This window comes from Ornithorhynchus anatinus, chromosome 4, assembly GCF_004115215.2.
Source record: "Ornithorhynchus anatinus isolate Pmale09 chromosome 4, mOrnAna1.pri.v4, whole genome shotgun sequence".
Lineage (NCBI taxonomy): Eukaryota > Metazoa > Chordata > Mammalia > Monotremata > Ornithorhynchidae > Ornithorhynchus > Ornithorhynchus anatinus.
In genome coordinates, this window is record NC_041731.1 from 127161112 (window position 1) to 127184121 (window position 23010).

The 23010-nt window shown below is 44.7% G+C and overlaps 1 protein-coding gene across 3 annotated transcripts in view; it reads left to right on the forward strand.

The window, feature by feature from the left end:
* STK32B (serine/threonine kinase 32B) overlaps positions 1-23010 on the forward strand; it is a 377989-nt gene that overhangs the window by 247721 nt on the left and 107258 nt on the right. For all 3 annotated transcript variants that reach the window (XM_029062114.1, XM_029062115.1, XM_029062118.2), the window contains one exon: positions 4962-4999. In XM_029062114.1, coding sequence (XP_028917947.1) covers positions 4962-4999 — 38 coding nt within the window. The remainder of the gene's footprint in view (positions 1-4961; positions 5000-23010) is intronic.

Here is a 23010-nt window from a genome sequence, read left to right on the forward strand (position 1 = left end):
CAATTCAAGTCAGGGTGAAGCAGAAGGGAGTTGAAGGAAAGGAAAAGAAGGCTTAATCAGGGAAGGCCTCTTACAGTGATATTCATTCATGTGAATCAAAAGATTTTCCCAGATGACTTCCTGTAAAGATATTTCTTTACCTCCCATTCTTGGTTTTGCTTTACATATATATATATATATAAAATATCGTGTTATATATAATGCAATATATCATATACATATAAATATATATTGTGTTATATATAATAATAATACAATATATCATATAACTGGGGATCCTAAATGTTCTTGTTTTGTGCATTACACATGTCTGTTCAGTCCCCATTGAATCAATCAGTCAGTAGTATTTGAGTGCTTACTGTGCTAAGGGCACTGTACTGAGCGTTTGGGAAACTATAACCCACAAGAAGATTGTAATCTAGCCTTTCACTCTCACATTCATCTCACCTGAGCTCCCAGGACACAGCTCTTGGAGATTGTGCTTTTTTCCTTTCATTCTCCACCCTTGTTTCACCCAACAAACTTGAGGCTAATGGGTAACGTTCAAGCAGTGGTGATACCCAAAGCAAGGAGGGTGGAGGAAAGCCTCTTAAGGACAGGGTTGATCCAAGTTATAATGATAATTCTGATATTTGTTAAGTGCTTACTATGTGCCAGACACTGTACTAAGTGCTGGAGCAGATACAATTTGTAGCTGTGTTTTTAAGAAGTAGCATTTGATAGCATGCTCCACCCAAATATTTCTTATTTTAATTTTTGGATCAGGTCCTTCCAGAGCCAGGTATCTAGGTTTTTTGTTTTGTTTTGGGTTTTGTGGGGGGCCAGTCCCATCAGAGGATGTGAACTGGGTTGGATATTTGCCAGGGATTGCTGCAGATTGTTTGAAGGAACAGTGTGATAGTTACTCCCCATGACCTTGTACAAGAATTTATCCAAACCCCTCTTGGGCTTACAGATATTTTTTTTGCCTGCACTATTGTAATAATAAATGCCATAGGTTTATTTGGCACCCATCCTCATCAGATTTCAGTGGGTGCTCTTTTGTCCTAATGAGGGATTTCATGAGAAGTTTTGCACACCCTGGCTACTGTTATAGACATCAGTCACGTCTCTACAGACTGAAGGATCTTACCCTGTTCTTTTCAGTCTTTAAACCCTACCCGAAGCCGATAGTCCTCAGTGGTTACACAGAGCTAAATTCTGTCCCAGCATTCTGTTTCCCAGGCAGCAAGTTGGGCAGCATTAGACAAGGAAATAGAAAATCAAGTGAAAAAGGCTAGCTCCTTCTTGGGGAAACTGTCAAAGGACTGTGGTGACAGCAGGTGACAGACTTCAAGCCAAACTTAAGGTCCAGAGGTGTGGGCAGGGATTCTCTCTGTTTGTTGCTGAACTGTACTTTCCAAGCTCTTAGTACAGTGCTTTGCACACCGTAAGCGCTCAATAAAAAATGAATGAATGAATACAAGTAAATCGTGTTGGATATAATCCTTGTTCCACCTGGGGATCACGGTCTCAATCCCCCTTTTACAGATGAGGTAACTGAGGCCCAGAGAAGTGATGTGACTTGCCCAAGGACACACAGCAGATGAGTGGAGGAAGATCTGGGATTAGAACCCACGGCCTTCTGACTCCCAGGCCCGGGGTTTATCCACTAGGCCATGCTGCTTCTCACTAAGTGTCAGACAATGCTGTGTCCCGGCTGAAAACTGGAAATCATTTGCTGAAGACAGATCAGCATGGTGCGCTACCATGAAGAAGCTCCACATGAGACGATCCACTCCCTCCTTGAGAGCAGTGTGCCATGATTGTCTTCAGCACTTGACTCCCAGTTCTCTGTTTGTCTCTTTGTTCAAAGCTCCCTATAAAGGGAAAAACACAAAACAGAAAACAGTGGTGGGTGCTACAAGTATTAAGTTCAATAACACTACAAGAGACCACCTTTTTGCTTGTCCAGTGCGGTCACCATTGTCGATCCTGGCCTTTTCTGCGACGAATGCATTTATGGGTGATCACCATTAATGACGTCTTTTTCGAATGTGAAGGACAGCTGCCTGTGCATTAATAAAACTAAGCTGGATGTGCAGGTCTCACTGCCATTTGAAAGTTTGTACGCTATCGTTGTCATCGACCGTGGTATTTACTGAGCACTTACTGTGAGCAGAGCACTGTTCTAAGCGCTTGGGAGACACAATAAAACAGGACTGGTAGTTCACGTTCCTTGAACTCAGAGTCCAGAGGGGGAGTCGAACATTAATATGAATAAGTAACTTAAATGTATATAATTTAAAGATATTTATGTAAGTGTGGTGGGGTTGGGGTGACTATCAAGTGTCCATAGTTCACAGATCCAATTGCGTAGATGACACAGAAGAGAGAGGGAGCCGGGAAAAAGAGGGCTTTACTGGGGAAGACTCCTTGGAAGAGATGTGACTAATAATTCTTTGAAGATGAAGAGAACAGTGGACTTGCGCATATGGTAGGGGAGGGAGATCCCGGCTAAGAGGAGGGAATGGGAAAGGGGTCCACGGCGAGATAGTTACGTCTTAGAGTTTTGGTACCACATAACTATCAGTCTGTCAGTTTTCCTAAAGATCTGCTTGTCCTCAATTCAGGTGAATATAGTTTTAGCTTAGAGTCTTATGTTATAATGAAAGAAGCATGGCCTAATGGAAAGAGTTTGGGCCTGGGAGTGAGAGGACCTGTGTTTTAATCCCAGCTCTGCCACTTTTCTGCTGTGTGACCTTGGGCAAGTCATTTAATTCCTCATTTCCTCATCTGTAAAATGAGGATTAAATCTCCCTCCCTCTTCTATAGATCGGTGAGCCCCATGTGGGACAGGGACTGTTTCCACTTGACAACTTTGTGTCTATCCCGGCTCTCGGCACAATGCAAGCACTTTACAAATTTGAGAAAAAAAATGGTGGGCCACATTGTGATCGTGAGGTTTATGGTCTCCTGGCAATATTTTTTAGCTTTTTAAAGGAAATCATCAGCCTAAAATTTTCCACTCTTCTAGTTCACCTCTTCCTGGGCTTCCCTGGCACAGGTTCAGTGATCTATGAGCATGTATCTTCCAACTATGTTGCATCATATTCCCCCGATGCTTAATTCAGTCCTCTGCCCACAGTAAGTGCTCAATAAATACCAATGATTGATGGACCCACAGGAAATTTATGTCAACCAAGCTTTAGACAGGTTTGAGTCAGTGGCCAGCAATAATTTCAACAGTGGAATTTTCCTTTTTCAAGAGAAGCAGAGAAGCCACGCAGTCTAGTGGAAAGCGCATGAGTCTGGGAGTCAGAGAACCTGGGTTCTAATTCTGGCTCTGTCAAATGCTTGTTGTGTGACCTTTGACAAGTCACTTAACTTCTCCATCCCTCAGTTCTTCTGTTCTCCCTCTATCTTAGACTGCAAGTTTCGGACGGGACAGGGACTGTGTCCAACGTAAGTCACTCTTATCACCCCAATGCTTAGAACAGTGTTTGACCCATAGTAAGCACCTAACAAATACCACACACAAAAAAACTCCTGAAAAATGTGCACTTGGGTTTATTTTCATCATATATGGAAAACTGTATTTGGTAAAATATGGGTGGTTTCTGTCGGAGACATCCTAGCAGCTGGGAATTCAACAACAGACATTCAGGCTTTGTTTGCATTTTCTGCCTTTTAAAGTTATGGGTGGTTTTTTTTTTCCAGCAGGAGTTTTCTACCTAACTAATGTAGAAATATATCTGTATCTATAGATATAGATATATTTGCTGTGTAGCATTCTTAGAAAAAGCAATGTTTACTTAATGTGAATAGTTATGTAATTCTAAAATTCATAAGGAAAATTTGAAATGCCCTGTATTTTCCCTATTCATTCATTCAGTCATATTTATTGAGTGCTTTACTGTGTGCAGAGCACTGTACTACATACTTGGAAAGTACAATTCAGTGATAAAGAGAGCCAATCCCTGCCCACAATGGGCTTACAGTCTAGAAGACTATTTCAAGATGATGATTATTACTATTGATAATGATGATCACACTTAATCGATGGTATTTATTGAATGCTTATTGTGTACAGAGCACTATACTAAATGCTTCAGAGAGTATGACACAAGAGTTGGTAGACGTGTCCCCGACCCACAAGGAGCTTACAATCTAGAGGGAGAGACAGGCATTAAAAAAATTATAGATAATAATAATGATGGGATTTGTTCAATCATTCATTCAATAGTATTTATTGAGTGCTTACTATGTGCAGAACACTGTACTAAATGCTTGGAATGTTACACACTTACTATGTGCCAAGCACTGTTCTAAGCTCTGGGGTAGATACAAGGCAATCAGATTGTCCCACGTGGGGCTCACAGTCTTAATCCCCATTTTACAGATGGGGTAACTGAGACACAGAGAAGTTAAGTGACTTGTCCAAAGTCACACAGTTGATAAGTGGCGGAGCCAGGATTAGAATCCACAATCTCTGACCTCCAAGCCTGGGCTCTTTCCACTAAGCCACGCTGACAACCGAGTATAAGGATATGTACATACATGATATCAAGATAAGAGTTGCTGTGTATCTTAGTGCCTCCTCAGGGAGGACTCTGATGTATAGATGAGCCACTTTTCATTTTTCTCAAAGAACAAGAACAGGAAGTTAGAAGGATCTTCCTCAGAGCTCCAACTCAGGGCCACTCTGCCAGAGATAATTGATTCCACTCGATCCATCAATCAATAGTATTTATTAAGCCCTTACTAGGTTGCAGAGCACATCCCATATTACTCATTGCCCACCCTCAACTTGGCCTTTCCCCCTGAGAAAGTGAAATGTAGAAGTCAGATCACGGTGGATCTCCAGTGACCATTATGCTGATTAATCGGGGGGTTTCCCCATTTCTCAAGAAGGGAATGGGCTCTTAGAAGTTCATCGGTGCCCAGCTAGGTCTGTGACCTCTTCTTTTATCTTTTTTTAGGGACATCAAACCAGACAACATATTGCTGGATGAGCATGGTAAGCCACGACTGGATATTTTATTTACCACATTCAGACGAGATTAATATAAACCAATTACGGAAAGTGGGTCTCTGATCTTTGAGCCCAAGGCAATTGTTTGCCTATGCCTTTCCGCCACCTTGTTCTTCGTGTCTTTCTTGTCCTCCTCCCCCTCTTCATCCTTGTTCTCCTCCTCATCCTCCTGGTCATCTTCCTCCTCCTCATTCTTTTCCTCCTCCTCCTTCTCTTCCTCCTCCTCCTCTTCCTCACCCCCTCATCCTGTCACAGACCCTCTCTCCTTTCCTAAATTAGGGCCTTCAGCTAAAGATTGTCAGGGCAGTGAGGAGGAGTAGAGAAGAGAAAGTCCAGAAATCACTGGCTTTTGTAATTTCTTCTTTTACTTGTCACATGTCCTAGACAGTCCTGATTGGTACCTTATCACTGCTCTTTCCTTCTTTCGTGCTCTTTTATTCAATCAGTAAATCAGTGGTATTTACTGAGCGCTGACTGTGGACAGAGCACTGTACTAAGTACTGTAGAATCGGGTTGGTCCAGTGGATAGAGGCCAGAGCCCGGCATTCAGAAGAATGTGGATTCTAACCCCATCTCCACCACATGTCTGCTAGTGACCTTGGGCAAGTCATTTCTCTTCTCTGTGCCTCAGTTACCTCTTCTGTAAAATGGGGATTAAACTGTGAGCCCCATGTGGACACAGACTGTGTCCAACCTGATTAGCTTGTATCTACCCTAGTACAGTGTCTGGCACATAGTAAGCACTTAGCAAATACCATTTAAAAAGTCCTTGGGAGAGTACAATACAACAGAGTTGGTAGACACATTCCCTGCCCACGATGAGCTTCCAGTCTAGAGGAGGAGACAGACATTAATATGAATAAACAAATTACAGCTACCTCCATTGAGTGTCTAGTACAGCGTGGCTCAGTGGAATGAGCACGGGCTTGGGAGTCAGAGGTCATGGGTTCTAATCCCAGCTCCTCCCCACTTGTCAGCTGTGTGACTTTGGGCAAGTCACGTAACTTCTATGTGCCTCAGTTACCTCATCTGTAAAATGGGGATTAAGACTGTGAGCCTCGTGTGGGACAACCTGATCATTTTGTATCCCCCAGCACTTAGAACAGTGCTTTCCAAGTAGTAAGCACTTAACAAATGCCATCATCATACTATAGTGCACAGACCACCCATTCATCGAGCAATTGTATTTATTTTGTGCCTCCAAAGTTCAGAACACCGTACTAACCCCTTGAGAGAGCTCAATAGAAGTTAAAGAAAGGATTCCAGTCTTCAGGGAGCTCACAGTTTATTTAGGAAAATGGGGAAAAGAATGGAAGGCAGAGAACGCAAGTCATTAATAAAGGCTATGGCTGTTGACAGTCCTTTTTCTTGGACACCAGGACCTTCAGTCAAGCAGTCAATCAATGGTATTTCTTGAGTGCTTACTATGTGCAGAGCACTGTACTAAGAGCCTGGGAGAGTACAGTGCAACAGAATTAGAAGACACATTCCCTGACGGTAATGAGCTTAAGGTCCCAGTATACCAACCTCCCATTTATATGTTTCAGTCAGCCCGATTCAACCATTTTATGAAGGAAGCCCAAGGTGACACAGATGAAGTGTAAAGAAGGATGGCATTGTAAAAGGCACCTGAGAAGTCAAGAAGGATTAGGATAGAATCCCTTAGATTTAGCTAGGAGAATATAGACAATCCACCAGAGGAGTTTGGATGGGAAGGGGCCTCAGTTCCCTCTCTGTCTGGGAATGAAGACAGTGAGCCCAGTATGGGACAGGGACTGTGTCTGACCTGATCAACATGTGTCTACCCCAGCACTTAGTACAGTGCTTGGCACATAGTAAGCACTTAACAAATACCATCATTAGTATTTCTGTTAAGGAAATAGAGCAATAGCAGGGAGGTGCAGTGGATCCAGGGTATATTGATTTACTTTGGGGTTGTTGGGTTTTTTTTAGGATGGGAGAGATGTATGCATGCTTGAAGGTGACGGAGAGTGCGTGGTTGAAGATGGCGGGTCAGGGAGACACAACTGCTTTAAGTTTGGCTTTAGCTTTGCTTTGGCTTTAAAGCTGTCCATCACTGTGCCTCCTCCTACCTCACGACTCTACTCTCCTACAACATCCCAGCCCTCACACTTCGTTCCTCTAATGCTAACTTTTCTCCCTGTACCTCAATCTCGTCTGTCTTGCTTCCGACCTCTAGCCCACATCCTACCTCTGGCCTGGAATGCCCTCCCTCCTCATATCGGACAGATAATTGCTCTCCCCCAGTTCAAAACTTTATTGAAGGCCCATCTCCTCCGGGAGGCCTTCCCTGACTAAACCCTCCTCTCCTCTTCTCCCACCCCCTTCTGTGCTGCTCTTACTTACTCCTTCATTCATCCTCCCTCTCATCTCCACAGCACATATGTGTATATCTGTAATTTATTTACTTATCTATTCATTCATTTATATTAATGTCTGTCTCCCCCTCTAGACTGTGAGCTCATTGTGGCCAAGAATGTGGCTGTTTGTTGTCATATCATACTCTCTCAATCTCTTAGTATAGTGCTTTGCACAGCATAAGCGCTCAATAAATACAATTGAATGAATGAATGAATGTAAGTGAGAGGGGATGGGGTGGATTTTGAAAAGAGGTAGGACACCTCCTCTTGAACCATGAATAGAAAGGAGGGAAGGGAATTAAGCAAGGAGGAAGAGGAAAGAAGTGCGTGGATTTCCCTCCTAGTGACTTGAATTTTTTCCTAAAAGGATGTGACAGAGGGTCTCGGTTCTTGGTAAGTGCTTACTATGTGCCAAGCTCTGTTCTAGGTGCTGGGGTTGATACAAGTTCACCAGGTTGCACATACTCCTTTTCCCACATTGGCCTCACCCTCTTAATCCCCATTTTTTATAGATGAGGTAATGGAGACACAGAGAAATTAAGGAACTTGTCCAAGGTCACCCAGCAGATAAGTGGTGGAGCTGGGATTAGAACCCATGACCGTCTTACTCCCAGGCCCGGGGTCTATCCATCCCCTAAATGATTAGAGGATGAGGGATAAGAAAGAATACTTCTGAGTGGAAGATTCATTCATTCAATAGTATTTATTGAGCGCTTACTATGTGCAGAGCACTGTACTAAGCGCTTGGCATGACCAAGTCGGCAACAGATAGAGACGGTCCGAGCACTATGTGCCGAGCACTGTTCTAAGCACTGGGGTAGATACAGGGTAATCAGGTTGTCCCACGTGAGGTTCACAGTCTTAACCCCCATTTTACAGATGAGGTCACTGAAGCCCAGAGAAGTGAAGTGACTGGCCCACAGTCACACGGCTGCCAAGCGGCAGAGCCGGGATTCGAACCCATGACCTCTGACTCCCGAGCCCGTGCTCTTTTCACTGAGCCCCGCTGCTTCTTTGAAGCCAGGAGTGAGGAGTTTTTGCTTCATGCGAAGGTTGATAGGCAACCACTGGAGATTTTTGAGGAGGGGAGTGACACGCCCAGAGCGTTTCTGTAGAAAGATATCTGGGCAGCAGAGTGAAGTATAAATTGAATCGGGGAGAGACAGGAAGATGGGAGATGAAAAGGTGGCTGATGCAATAATCCAGTCGATATATGACGAGAGAGTGTACCAACAAACTAGTGGTTTGGATGGAGAGGAAAGTGTGGATCTTGGAAGCAGCATGATTTAGAGGAAAGAGACTGGTCGGGGGAGTCAGAGGATCTGGGTGCTAATCCTGACTTCACTTTTTTGTGCCTCAGTGACATGATCTGTAAAATGGGGATTAAGACTGTGAGCGCCATGTGGGACCTGGGCTGTATCCAACCTGAATAGCTTTTACCTACCCCGGAGCTTAGTACAGTGCTTGACACATAGTAAGTGTTTTAAAAATACCACTAAAAAAATGATACTTGTTGAATGCTTGTTGCATGTCGAGCTCTGCACTAAAATTCTTGGGAAAGTGCAACTGAAGCAAATCTGTCTCCCCGTCTAGACTATAAGATCCTTGTGGGCGGGCAGGGAACCCGTCTACTAACTCTGTTATATTGCTCTCTCCCAAGTGCTTAGTACAGTGCTCTACACAGTAAAGGCTCCACAAAAAACACTCATTGATTGATGGATTGAAGCAAGCCACACATTCCCTGCTCTCAAGGGGTTTCCAATCTAATGAGGGAGGCAGAGAACAAGGATAAGGCAGTAAGTTATTTGAATATGAGAAGGTGAAAGAATAAAGAATGGACTGTACCTATATAAAATTACTTATCCACCAATGATATTTTTTGAGCGTGGCTTGGTGGATAGAACATGGACGGTCCTGGGAATCAGAAGGACCTGGGTTCTAATCCCGGCTCCACCACCTGTCTGCTGTGTGACCTTGGGCAAGTCTCTTCACTTCATTATTCCTCAGTTACCTCATTTGGAAAATGGGTTTAAAACTGTGAGCCCCATGGACTATTTCTAACCCGATTACTTTGCATTTTCCTCGAACTTAGAACATTGCCTTGCACTTAGTAAGCCTTGAACAAATACCATAAAAAATGAGTGATGGTGCTTGGGAGGGTTTTAATGAACAAGCACTAAGTAAGGAAGGAAGGGAATCCAGGTAGCAGCCTTGAGAGGAAGCCTCAGTTAGGGGTTCAGAGGCAGAGCAAGAGCTGGTGAAAAAGACAGAGAAGGAGCAGTTAGGGAGGTACGGGGAAAACTAAACCGGATTCTGTCAGGAAAACCAAAGTTGGAATATGTTTTCATGAGATGGGAAAGGGCCAATGAGGACAGGAGGGATTAGAACAGTGTCCTTTGTATTTGACAAGACAAATGTCATTTGTGACTCTGAAGAGAGTGGCTTCTTAGAGTCAAGAGGGAGAAATCCAGATTGTAGACGGTCAAATAGGTAAAATGAAGGAGGTGAGGCAGAGAGTGTATGTTAATAAACATTATTATAGTGTTTCATAATAAGAATAATACTAATAACAATGATAATGGTAATTGTTAAGCACTTGCTATGTGTCAAACACTATTCTAAACGCTGGGGTAGATACAAGATAATCAGGTTGGACACAGTCCCTGTGTCACATGGGGCTCATAGTCTTAATCCCCATTTTAATCCCTACTGAGAGCTCACCTCCTCCAAGAGGCCTTCCCAGACTGAGCTACCCCTCTTCCGTCTGCTCCCTCTGCTCCCTCTCTGTTCCCCCTCCGCCCTCTGCTCCCTCCCCCTTCTCCCCTTCAGCTCCCCTCAGTTTAGCCCCCTTTCCCTCTGCTCCTCCCCCTCCCCCTTCCCCTCCCCTCAGCACTGTGCTCATTTGTATATATTTTTATGACCCTAGTTATTTTGTTAATGAGGTGTCCATCCCCTTGATTCTATTTATCATGATTATGTTGTCTTATTTTTGTCCATCTGTCTCCCCCGATTAGACAATGAGCCCGTCATTGGGCAGGATGGTCTCTATCTGTTGCCGAATTGTACATTCCAAGTGCTTAGTACAGTGTTCTGCGCATAGTAAGCGCTCAATAAATACTACCGCATGAATGAATTTGAGCGCTTACTATGTGCAGAGCACTGTACTAAATGCTTGGGGTAGCAGAGGCAGAGAGACGGTCCCACAGCAGACAAGTGATGGAGCCAGGGTTAGAGACCAGGTCCTTCTAATAATAATGTTGGTATTTGTTAAGCGCTTACTATGTGCCGAGCACTGTTCTAAGCGCTGGGGTAGACATAGGGGAATCAGGTTGTCCCACGTGGGGCTCACAGTCTTAATCCCCATTTTACAGATGAGGGAACTGAGGCACCGAGAAGTTAAGTGACTTGCCCAAAGTCACACAGCTGGCAAGTGGCAGAGCCGGGGTTCGAACCCATGACCTCTGACTCCAAAGCCCGTGCTCTTTCCAGTGAGCCACGCTGCTTCTCACTCCTTCTGACTCCCAGGCCCATGCTCGATCCACACCGTGTGCCAAGCACAGTGGTAAGTCTTGGGGCAGATACAGTTTAATCCGATCATAAATGACCCCTGTTTCATAGGTAGTTCCGGCGCTTAGTCAATACAGTGCCTGTCACATAGTAAGCGCTTAACAAATACCATCATTTTTATGTAGCTTATAGTTTCAGAGGGAGGAAAAGCATGCATTTCATCCCCATTTTACAGTTGAGGAAACGGAGGCCCAGAGAAGTTAAATGACTTGCCTAAGGTCCCTCAGCAGACAAGTGGAAAAACAACATTATGATCCTGGTCTCAATCAATCCATCATTGGTATTTTTTTTTGAGCACTTCCTAGGTGTGAGCACTGTACTTGGGCTTGGGAGAGGATAAAAGAACAGAGTAGATGTAGACAATCCCTGCCCACAAGGAGCTTACAGACTAGATGGGGAGAAAGACATTAAACTAAATTGCAAATAAGATCTGTACAAGTGATGCAGAAGAGAAGACTAAGACAGGAAAGTGAGAGCTTTTTAGGACTCGGGGTCGGTGTGGCTGGGTCCTTCCTCTCAGGGCTGTTTTCACTAGGCCACACTGCTATACAACCCCTCTGAGGAGTTTGGACAAGAATGGGAAGAGGGAGAGAGTAGAGGGTGCAGTGGGATTCAGGTAAGGGTTTTTTAGTCGAGAGGAGACTGGACTGTGTTTGAAGGCAGAGGGATGGAAAATATCAGAGAGTGAGTGGCTGAAGATGGCCTTCGGGACAAGAGGAAGGGGGGAAACAACTGGTTTGAGAAGGTTTGGGTAGATGGAGTCAGAAGCACAGAGTGGATAGATTTTGAAGGCAGGAGGTCACTGGCATAGAACCTGGGATTTGTAATCTGCAGAATGAGGAAAATGGACGGGGATCCCAGCCAACAGGCAAGCTAGAAGCAGAGAATATCAGGCAGGCAGGCAACCACCTGTCAACAGACATGCCTGAAGCAGCAGAGAATGTCAGTCACTCAACCATTGCTGTGTGACCTTGGGCAAGTCGCTTCTTTGTGCCTCAGTTCCCTCATCTGTAAAATGGGGATTAAGACTGAGCCCCGTGTGGGACAACCTGATTACCTTGTATCTCCTCCAGTATTTAGAACAGCGCTTGGCACATAGTAAGCGCTTAACAAATATCATCATTATTATTATTAGCAGCTTTAAAGCCCTCGATAAACTGCCCCCTCCTATGTCACCTCGTTACTCTCCTACTCCACCCCAGCTTGCACGCTTCTCTCCTCTAGTGCTAACCTTCTCACTGTGCCTAAATCTCATCTATCTCGCCTCGACTTCCCGCCCACAACCTGCCTCCGGCCTGGAACGCCCTCCCTTCTTCATATCCAACAGACTACTCTCCCCGCCACCTTCAAAGCTTTACTGAAGGCACATCTCCTCCAAGAGACCCTCCCCGACTAAGCCCTCTCGTCTTTTTCTTCCACTCTCTGCGTCACCCTGACTTGCTCCCTTTACTCATCCCCCATCCTCGCCCTGCAGCACTCATATACATATCTGTAATTTTATTTATTTATATTAATGTGTGTCTCCTCTAGACTGTAAACTCATGGTGGGCAGGGAATGTGTCTGTTTTTATTTTATTTATTTCATTTTTTTGGTATTTGTTAAGCGCTTACTATGTGCAGAGCACTGTTCTAAGTGCAGGGGTAGATACAGGGTAATCAGGTTGTCCCACGTTAGGCTCACAGTCTCAATCCCCTTTTTACAGATGAGGGAACTGAGTCACGGAGAAATGAAGCGACTTACCCACAGTCACACAGCTGCCAAGTGGCAGAGCCGGGATTCGAACCCATGACCTCTGACTCCCAAGCCCGGGCTCTTTCCACTGAGCCACGCTGCTGCCTTTCTACTTGTTTGTTGTGTTTTTTGTCTCCCCACCTTCTAGACTGTGAGCCTATTGTTGGGTAGGGATTGTCTTTATCTGTTGACAAATTGTACCTTCCAAGCACTTAGTACAGTGCTCTGCACACAGTAAGCACACAATAAATGCAATTGAATGAATGAATGAATTAGAAAAAAAGAACATGAAAATCTAAATTTGTTTCCTGTATTCACCCTGACAAGATGTTGCACGTATTTGCTGTGCTCACAGAAGCAGTGTGGACTAGTGGAAAGATCACAAGCTTCAGAGGGAGAGGACTTATTCAGTCATCATCAGTGCTATTTATTGAGCACTTACTGTGTGCCGGGCACTGTACTAATTGCTTAGGAGAATACAATATAACAGTAAACAGACACACTCCCCTCCCACAATGAACTTACAGTCTAGATGGGGAGACAAACATTAAAATCAATAGATGATTTATAATATGTCATTTATAGATATGTGTTCAAGGGTTCTGGGGCTAGGATCAAATGCCCAAAGGTCACAGATCTGAGTGCATAGATAACATAAAATGGAGAGGGAGCAGGGAAATGATGTCTGAGAAGCAGCATGGCTCAGTGGAAAGAGCACGGGCTTTGGAGTCAGGGCTCATGAGTTTGAATCCCAGCTCTGCCACTTGGCTGTGTGACTGTGGGCAAGTCACTTAACTTCTCTGTGCCTCAGTTCCCTCATCTGTAAAATGGGGATTAAGACTGTGAGCCCCACGTGGGCCAACCTGATTCCCCTATGTCTACCCCAGCGCTTAGAACAGTGCTCGGCACATAGTAAGCGCTTAACAAATACCAACATTATTGTTCTTGGTGCCTCAGTTCCCTCATCTGTAAAATGGGGATTCCGTGTGGAATACTACCCCAGCGCTTAGAACAGTGCTCGGCACATAGTAAGCGCTTAACAAATACCAACATTATTGTTCTTGGTGCCTCAGTTCCCTCATCTGTAAAATGGGGATTCCGTGTGGAATACGAACTGTCTCCAACCTGATTAGCTTGTATCCACACCAGCCTAAGAACAGAGCTCGACTCATAGTATGTGCCTAATACATGTCATCATTATACATACCGTTATTATTATTATTATTGTTATTAGAGGGCTTAGTATACATTGAGCACTTAACAAATGCAGGAATCATCATTTAACATTATTATTATGACAGCTTCCTGAACTTCATCATTTCTCTCTAGGCTCTCGTGTTCTCAATAGCAGCATGGCTCAGTGGAAATAGCCTGGGCTTCGGAGTCAGAGGTCATGGGTTCGACTCCCGGCTCTGCCACTCTTCAGCTGTGTGACTGTGGGCAAGTCACTTCACTTCTCTGTGCCTCAGTTACCTCATCTGTAAAATGGGGATTAACTGTGAGCCTCACGTGGGACAAACCTATTACCCTGTATCTACCCCAGCACTTAGAACAGTGCTCTGCACATAGTAAGTGCTTAACAAATACCGACATTATTATTATTAATATTAATGGTATTTGTTAAGTGCTTACTATGTTCCAGGCACTGTACTGTACTGGCACTGGGGTGGATACAAGCATATTGGGTTGGACACAGTCCCTGTCCCACATGGGGACTCACAGTCTCAATCCCCATTTTATAGATGGGGTAACTGAGGCACAGATTAAGTGAAGTGACTTGCTCAAGGTCACACAGCAGACACATGGCAGAGCTGGGATTAGAACCCATGACCTTCTGACACCCAAGCTCTATCCCCTATTCCACACTGCTTCTCTCTGAAAGAAGGGACCTTTGCAGGGGAAAACGAAGCTCACTGAGTATTTCAGGGTGCCCCAAGGAGAAAGACTGAGCTTTGGATCAGTTTATCCCTTGTCTTTTAAACACCCTTGTGTTACGACCCCCACACACCAATCTGGCTAAATTAAACGAGTAACGGGGAGCCTTCTCATCAGTCCACATCTTTGATTAATGAGAGTGAAACTTTCTGTCACTCTGGTAGCTTCCTGGACCACCTCCTGGTTTGGAAGCTCTGCTGTTTGATGAAGTTGTACTTCTGCCTCCTGGAACCTTTCATTCAATAGTATTTATTGAGCGCTTACTATGTGCAGAGCACTAGTACTAAGCGCTTGGAATGAACAAGTCGGCAACAGATAGAGACGGTCCCTGCCGTTTGACGGGCTTACGGCTACATTCCTGGTGGGAGTATCTTGCCTTAGTTCCAAAAAGGAATCTCAAACAGCTAGCTATTTCGGCATCTTCTCATGAATGACTATCATTCTTACACTTTCTGCCCTCAATTTTTTCTCTATTGCATCTGTTAAGAGCTTTCTATGGGCCAGAAGCTGTGCTAAATGCTGGGGTAGATATAATCTAACCACGGTCCCCATCCCACATGGAGCTCACGGTCTTCATCCCCATTTTACAGATGAGGGAATGGAGGCAAAGAGAGGTAAAGTGACTTACCCAAGGTCACACAGCTGACGGGGGGCAGAGCTGGGATTTGAATCCAGGTTCTTCAGACTCCCAGGCCTGTGGCATGGGCCTGGGAGTCCAAAGGACCTGGGTTCTAATCCTGCCTCCAGCACTTGTCTCCGCATCATTTCTCTGTGCCTCAGTCACCTCACCTTGTAAAATGGAGCTTAAGCTTCTCTGCTTCTCGATTTTTGGTCCAAGTAAGCGGATTTTCATGTCAGTCCTGTGATAAGAAAACTCACGTCAGGTGACTCAAATGAAAAAACTCTAAGCTACCCTAGGGGCTCTTCTAGCTTCCCTGCAGTATCTTCTACGGGAGAATGAAATTAGAAACCCTGCAGCTAAAACATCCATCTTCTTGTTGCTCTAAAAGAGGGCTGTTGCTACTGACGTCCCATTTTCACTCAGGACTTTTTTTTTTCTTATTCCTCCTTTCATTTCATTCATTCATTCGATCGTATTTTTCCTTCACTCACTCGATCGTATTTTTTAAGTGCTTACTGTGTGTAAAAGTCTGTACTAAGAGCATGAGAAAGTACAAAAGAAAAGTCTGGGAAGCCCTCTTGGAGGAGATGAGCCTTCAGTAAGGCTTTGACATGGGGGAAAGTCATTGTCTGGTGGATGTGAGGAGGGAAGGCATTCCAGGCCGGAGGTAGGACGGGGGTCAGGGTTCGACGGCGGGACGGGCGAGAACGAAGCCCAGTGAGGTGGTTATCGGCAGCAGAGTGTGTGGGCTGGGATGGAGAGGGAGAGAAGGGATGTGAGGTAAGAGGGGGCAAGGGGATGGACAGCTTGGAAGCCTTCCCTCTCTCAGTCCACCTCTCAGCAGGTCCAGAGCAGCCTCAAGTCTCCTTCTGGTCCCAGGTTACAACCCTCTGGAGCGGTAAGCGTAGTGGTTTTTTAAGCAGATACCATACCCAAAACATTGTTCTAAGCCCTGGGAAGGTAGTACACAGATGAGGTGTAGAAGGGAAACTGCACAACCTAATGGATAGACCATAGGACTGGGAGTCAAAAGACCTGGGTTCTAATCCCAGCCTGTTTTGTGACTTTGGGCGTATCACACGATTATCTAGGCCTCGGTTTCTTCATCTGATAAATGGGAATACGATACCTGTTCTGCCTCACCCTTAAACTGTGAGCTCCTTGTGGGATAGGGATGCTGTCTGACCTGATTATCCCATGTCTACCCCCAGCATCTGCTTGGCACATAGTAAGTACCTAACAAATAACCAATAATAATAATAATATTTGTTGAGTGCTTACTATGTGCAAAGCACTGTTCTAAGCACTGGGGTAGATACAAAGTAATCAGGTTGGACAGAGTCCCTGTCCCACATGAGGCTGACGGTTTTAATCCCCATTTTAGAGGTGAGGCAACTGAGGCACAGAGAAGTTGTGACTTGCCCAAGGTCACTCAGCAGACAAGTGGCAGAGCCAGGATTAGTACCCACATCCTCTGACTCCCAACCCCGTGCTCTTGCCACTAGATCATGCTGCTTCTCTACTACTAGTAGTATTATATACAGAGCCACTTGTATGCTATGTGACCTTGGGCAAGTCTCTTCACTTCTCCGTGCCTCAGTTATCTCATCTGTAAACTGGGAATTGAGACTGTGAGCCCCCCCCCATGGGACAGGGACTCTGTCCAACCCGATTTGCATGTATCTACCCTAGAGCTTAGTACAGTGCCTGGCACATAGTAAGTGTTTAACAAATACCATGATTATCATCATTATTATCATTATTATTATTAGTCTCTGTGCCTCAGTTACCTTATCTGTAAATGGGGATTAAGACTGTGAGCCCCATGTGGGACAGGGACTGTATCCAACCTAATTAGCTTATATCTACCCCTATGTGCTTGACACATAATAAGCACTTAACGATTACCATTATTATTGTTATTAGGGAAGGGAGAGAGGGAGGGGGTTGGAAACAGACAGTTAAAGAAAAAGTGCATAAGAATATGAAAGACAGGACAATGATGAACACACTCACCCCAGCTCAGATCTTCTTTCCAACTAGTCACGGGTAAAGTGGTAACATCCCAGGGTTCTGGAAGTTGCAAAGATTTCATTCATTCAATTCATTCAATAGTATTTGAGCGCTTACTCTGTGCAGAGCACTGTACTAAATGCTTGGAGTGTACAATCTGGCAACAGATAGAGACAATCCTTTCTCAATAACAGGCTCATAATCTAAATGGGAGAGACAGACAGCAAAATAAAACAAAAAACAAGCAGTCTAGTTCAGACATCATTAAGATAAATAGAATCGTAGATATATGCACATCATTAACAAAATAAATAGAGTAATAAATAATATATACAGATATGCACAGTGCTGAGGGGAGGGGAAGGGGGAAGAGCAGAGGGCAGGAGAGGGGAGAATGGGGAGGGGAGGAGGAGCAGAAGGAAAGAGGGGCTCAGTCTGGGAAGGCCTCCTGGAGGAGGTGAACACTCAGTAGGGCTTTGAAGGGGGCAAGAGAGTTAGTTTGGCAGATTTGAGGAGGGAGGGTGTTCCAGGCCAGAAGTAGGACGTGGGACAGGGGTGGACGGCAGGACAGGAGAGAACGAGGCCCAGTGAGGAAGATAGTGGCACCAGAGGAGCGGAGTGTGCGGGCTGCGATGGAGAAGGAGAGAAGGGAGGTCAGGTAGGAGGGGGCAAGGGGATGGACAGTTTTGAAGCCAATAGTGAGGAGTTCATGTTTCATGAGAAGGTTGATAGGCAACCACTGGAGGTTTTTGAGGAGGGGAGTGACAGGCCCAGAGCATTTCTGTATAAAGATGATCCAGGCAGCAGAATGGAGAATAGACTGGAGTGGGAAGAGACAAGAGGAAGGGAGATCAGAGAGGACACTGACAGAGTAATCCAGTGGGGATATTATGAGAGCTTGTATCAGCATGGTAGCAGTTTGGATGGAGAGGAAAGGGTGGATCTTGACGATATTATGAAGGTGCTGTTTTACTTTTTATAAGTTATTTATTAAGGACTTAGTATGTGTCATTCATTTCCTTCATTCGTTCAATCGTATTTATTGATCACTTACTGTGTGCAGAGCATTGTGCTAAATGCTTGCAAAGTACAATTCAGCAATAAAGAGAGACAATCCCTGCCCCCACTGGGCTTACACCCTAGAAAGGGGGAGAGTGTTAAACACTGTTCTAAGCAGTGGGGTAGTTACAAGTGAATTAGGTTGGACACAGTCCCTATCCCATCTGAGGCTCACCGTGTAAGTAGGAATTAGTGAGTCTTAAAAGAATGAGGTTTTTTTAATGGTATTTGTTAAGCACTTAGTATGTGTCAAACTCTGTTCTAAGTGCTGGGGTAGCTACAAACTAATGAGGTTAGACACAGTCCCTGTCCCTCATAGAGCACACAGTTTAAGTTAGAATTAGTCTTAAAACATTGAGTTCCCCTTTTTAGGATGGCACCTGGAGAGTTTCCAGTCCTCTACCAGTCTTGGCTACAAGAGGGAGAGTCAAACAGAGGCCTGTCCATTCCATTCCTAGCTTGGCCAGTGGCATTGATTCATCTTTCCCTCAGACTGTGAGCTCCCTTTCGGACAGGGATTTTGACCTGGTGATCCCATGTCTACCCCAGTGCTTAGAACAGTGCTTGACACATAGTAAGCCTCAACAAATAACACAATTATTAATGGTATTATTATTATCATCATCATCATTATGATTATACATTTCAGGGTGACATGAAGAGTCCTACCTTGGAGATTCTGAGGTTTCCACTGTCCTACGCACCCCAAAAACCCTTTCCTCATTTCCTCAGCTACCTAGCAGGCTACGTCACATATTTTCTCTCCCTATAATGCATCATGGCCAATGACCAATGAGCCCGTTTTGTATTGGCAAACAGATTAATATCTGTTTCAATATAAATAATGTCTTTCTCATAATATTTGAAGACGGCGCAGACATTTTAGGATATTTTTGGCAATATCCAGCTAGATTCAGCTTTTCATTTTTATTCATAAACTGTTCTGCATTCAGCAGATTAATTCGGTTTTTCCACATGAGAAGAGGAACTTTACAGAACGTTGGTGTGTGCAGTGGCATCGTGATGTCTTCACGCCTAGAAGATGTAAATGCGAAGTTGTCGCGCCTGTGACTGAACAGCTTGTAGTCTCTAGCAGCCGACCCAGAACACGCCACGTAGCCCCGCCACCCAACACTGAGGCATTTGTTGAAGTGCTTACTTTGTGCCAAGCACTGTAATAAGCTCTGCAGAAAGATGCCTAGATGAGAAATAAGAACCAGTCCCCAACCCCCAAAGGGGCTTCCCAGCTGAAGACATGGTTTCCCCCCTCACAATATTTATTCCTGGGTATCTGGATGAGAGAGTACTTTTTTTCTGGTATTTGTTAAGCGCTTACTCTGTGCCAAGTACTACGTGCGTACAATGTACTAAACGCTGGGATAGGTACAAGCAGCGTGATACGACTTAGAATCAGCATGGTGTAGGGGCTAGAGCCCGGGACTGAGAGTCAGAAGGTCATGGGTTCTAATCCTGGCTCTGCCACTTGTCTCCTGTGTGACCTTGGGCAAGCCATTTAACTTCTCTGTGCCTCAGTTAAGTCATCTGTGAAATGGGATTTATTCATTCGTATTTATTGAGCGCTTACTGTGTGCAGAACATTGTACTAAGTGCTTGGAAAGTATAATTCGGTAATAGAGACAATTCCTATACAACACTGGTCTCACAGTCTAGAAGATTTAGACTGTGAGCCCGATGTGGGACAACCTGCTTATCTTGATTCTATTTATTGCTATTGTTCTCGTCTGTCCGTCTCCCCCGATTAGACTGTAAGCCCGTCAAAGGGCGCGGACTGTCTCTATCTGTTACCGATTTGTACATTCCAAGCATTTAGTTCAGTGCTCTGCACATAGTAAGCGCTCAATAAATACTATTGAATGAATGAATAAATCTTATATCTACCCCAGTGCTTAGAGTAGTGCTTGCCACATAGCAAGTGCTTAAGGAATACCATAATTATTATTATTGTTATTATTACTATTACACAAGCTAATCAGGTTGGACCCAGTCCCTGTCCCTCATGGGGCTCAGATGAGGTAACTGAGGCATAGGGAAGTGAAGTGATTTGCCCAGGGTCACCCAGCAGAGAGTTGGCAGAGTTGGGATTAGAACCCACGTACTTCTGACTCCCAGGCCTGGGGTCTATCCACTAGACCACACAGCTTCTCAAGTGAGGTGCTTTCCTATCAGTCAGTGCTATTCATTAATAACTGTGGTATTTGTTAAGCCCTTCCTGTGTGCCAAGCACTGTAGTAAGTGCTGGAGGAGATGGAAGATGAGGTCAGACACAGTTCCTGTCCCGTGTAGAGCTCACAGTCTAAATAGGAGAGAGAACAGGTATTGAATCCCCATTTTATAGGTGGGGAAACTGAAGATAAAGAAGCAGCCTGGCCTAGGTGGAAGAATACAAGCTTGGAAGTAGGAGATCCTAGATTCTAACCCTAGCTCTCCCACTTGCCTGCTGTGTGACCTTGGGGACAGTTTCCTCCTTTATAAAATGGGGAATCAGTACCTATTCTCTCTCCTTTACACTGGGAGCCCCATGTGGGACAAAGACTGTCCTGACCTGACCTGAGAATTTCGTGTCCAGCAGCTTCTCCTCCTTGAAGTCCCAGCTGTCTTTGACACTGTGGACCACCCCATTCTCCTGGAAACATTATCCAGCCTCAACTTCACTGACGCTGTCCTCTCCTGTTTCTCCTGTACATTCTCAGTCTATTTCATGGGCTCCTCCTCTGCCTCCCAGCCCATATCTGTGGGTGTCCCTCCAGGTTCATTTCTGGGTCCCCTCTTTTTCTCCATTTACTTTCACTCCCTGGAAGAAGTCATTCGCTCCCCTGGCTTCAACTACCACCTCTTTGCTGTTGATTCCCAAGTCTACGTCTCCAGCCCCGATCTCTCTCCCTCTCTGCAGTCTCGCATTTCCTTCTACCTTCAAGACATCTCTACGTTGGATGTCCTCCCTTCACCTCAACCTTAGCATGTTCAAAACAGAACTCCCTATCTTTGCACCCAAACCCTATCCTCCCCTTGGTTTTCCCATCACTGTAGACATCAACACTATCGTTTCTGTCTCAAGGGCTTTATCCTTGGCATTGTCCTTGACTCCACTCTCTCATTCAATCCACATATTCCATCCATCAAGTCCTGTTGGTTCAACCTTCATAATATCGCTAAGATCTGCCCTTTCCTCACCATCCAAACCGCTACCATGTTAATAGAAACATGTATCCTATCCTGCCTTGATTACTCAGTCAGCCTCCTTGCTGACCTCCCTGCCTCCTGTTTCTCCCCAGTTCAGTCTATACTTCACTCTGCTGCCCAGATCATTTTTCTACAACAATGTTCAAGGCTTGTTTCTGCTCTTCTCAAAAACCTCCACATCAAACAGAAACTCCATGCCCCCTCCTACTTCACCTCCCTACTCTCCTTCTACAACCCAGCCCACGTACTTCCCTCCTCCAATGCCAAACCTACTCACTAAACCTCAGTCTCGTCTATCTTACCCCCAACTTCTCGCCCGCATCCTGCTTCTGGCCTGGAACACCCTTCCTTTTCTTCTCCAACAGATGTTAACTCTCCCCACCTTCAAAGCTTTCCCGAAGTCACATCTTCTTCAAGAAGCCTTCCCTGCCTAAGCCCTCTTTTTTTTTTTTGCCCATTCCCTTCTGCCTAACCCAGATTTGTTCCCTTTATTCACCCCACTTGAGCCCCACAGCATCCATTATGTATTTACTTTATATTAACGTCTCTCTCCCCCCAGAGTGTAAGTTCATTGTGCGCAGGGAATGCGTCCGTTATATAATTATATTGAACTCTCCTAAGCACTCAGTACAGTGCTGTGTACACAGTAAGCATTCAATAAATATGCTTGATTCATGTATCTCAGGATTAATTACAATGCTTGGCTCACGATAATTGCTTAACAAACACCACTAGAAAGTAAATTCATTGTGGGCAGGGATTGACTCTACTAACACTCTTATACTGTACTCTCCCAGATGCTTCATACAGTGCTCTGCATATAGAAGCAGCATGGCTCAGTGGAAAGAGCACGGGCTTAGGAGTCAGAGGTCATGGGTTTGAATCCTGGCTCCACCACTTGGCAGCTGTGTGACTGTGGACAAGTCACTTCACTTCTCTGTGCCTCAGTTATCTCATCTGTAAAATGGTGATTAAGATTGTGAGCCTCATGTGGGACAACCTGATTACCCTGTATCTACCCCAGCACTTAGAACAATGCTCTGCACATAGTAAGTGCTTAACAAATACCAACATTATTATTATTATTATTATTCGATAGTAAAAATTGAATACATAGCATTAATTGATTGATCACAAATACTGTTGTTCTCATTATCATTATTATTATCACGTCAGAGAAATTAGGCAACTTAGCCCTGGTTACACAGCAGACAAATGGCAGATTCAGGAGTAGAATCCAGGTTCTCTGATTCCCAGGCCCATTATCTTTCCCCTAGGCCATGCTGCTTCCCACTAATCTTTTTCTTTAAGTCCCTAAAGCTAATATAGAGCAATTCAAACTATGGAGCATACTGAAAGTCTACTGTGCACAAAGTTAGAAAGTAGTACTCAGGAGAGGACAATAAAATTAGGTGATACTTGCCCTCAAAAGACTTACCATCTGACTAGGGAGATTGACATTCAGTTGTATTTCTTGAGTGATTTC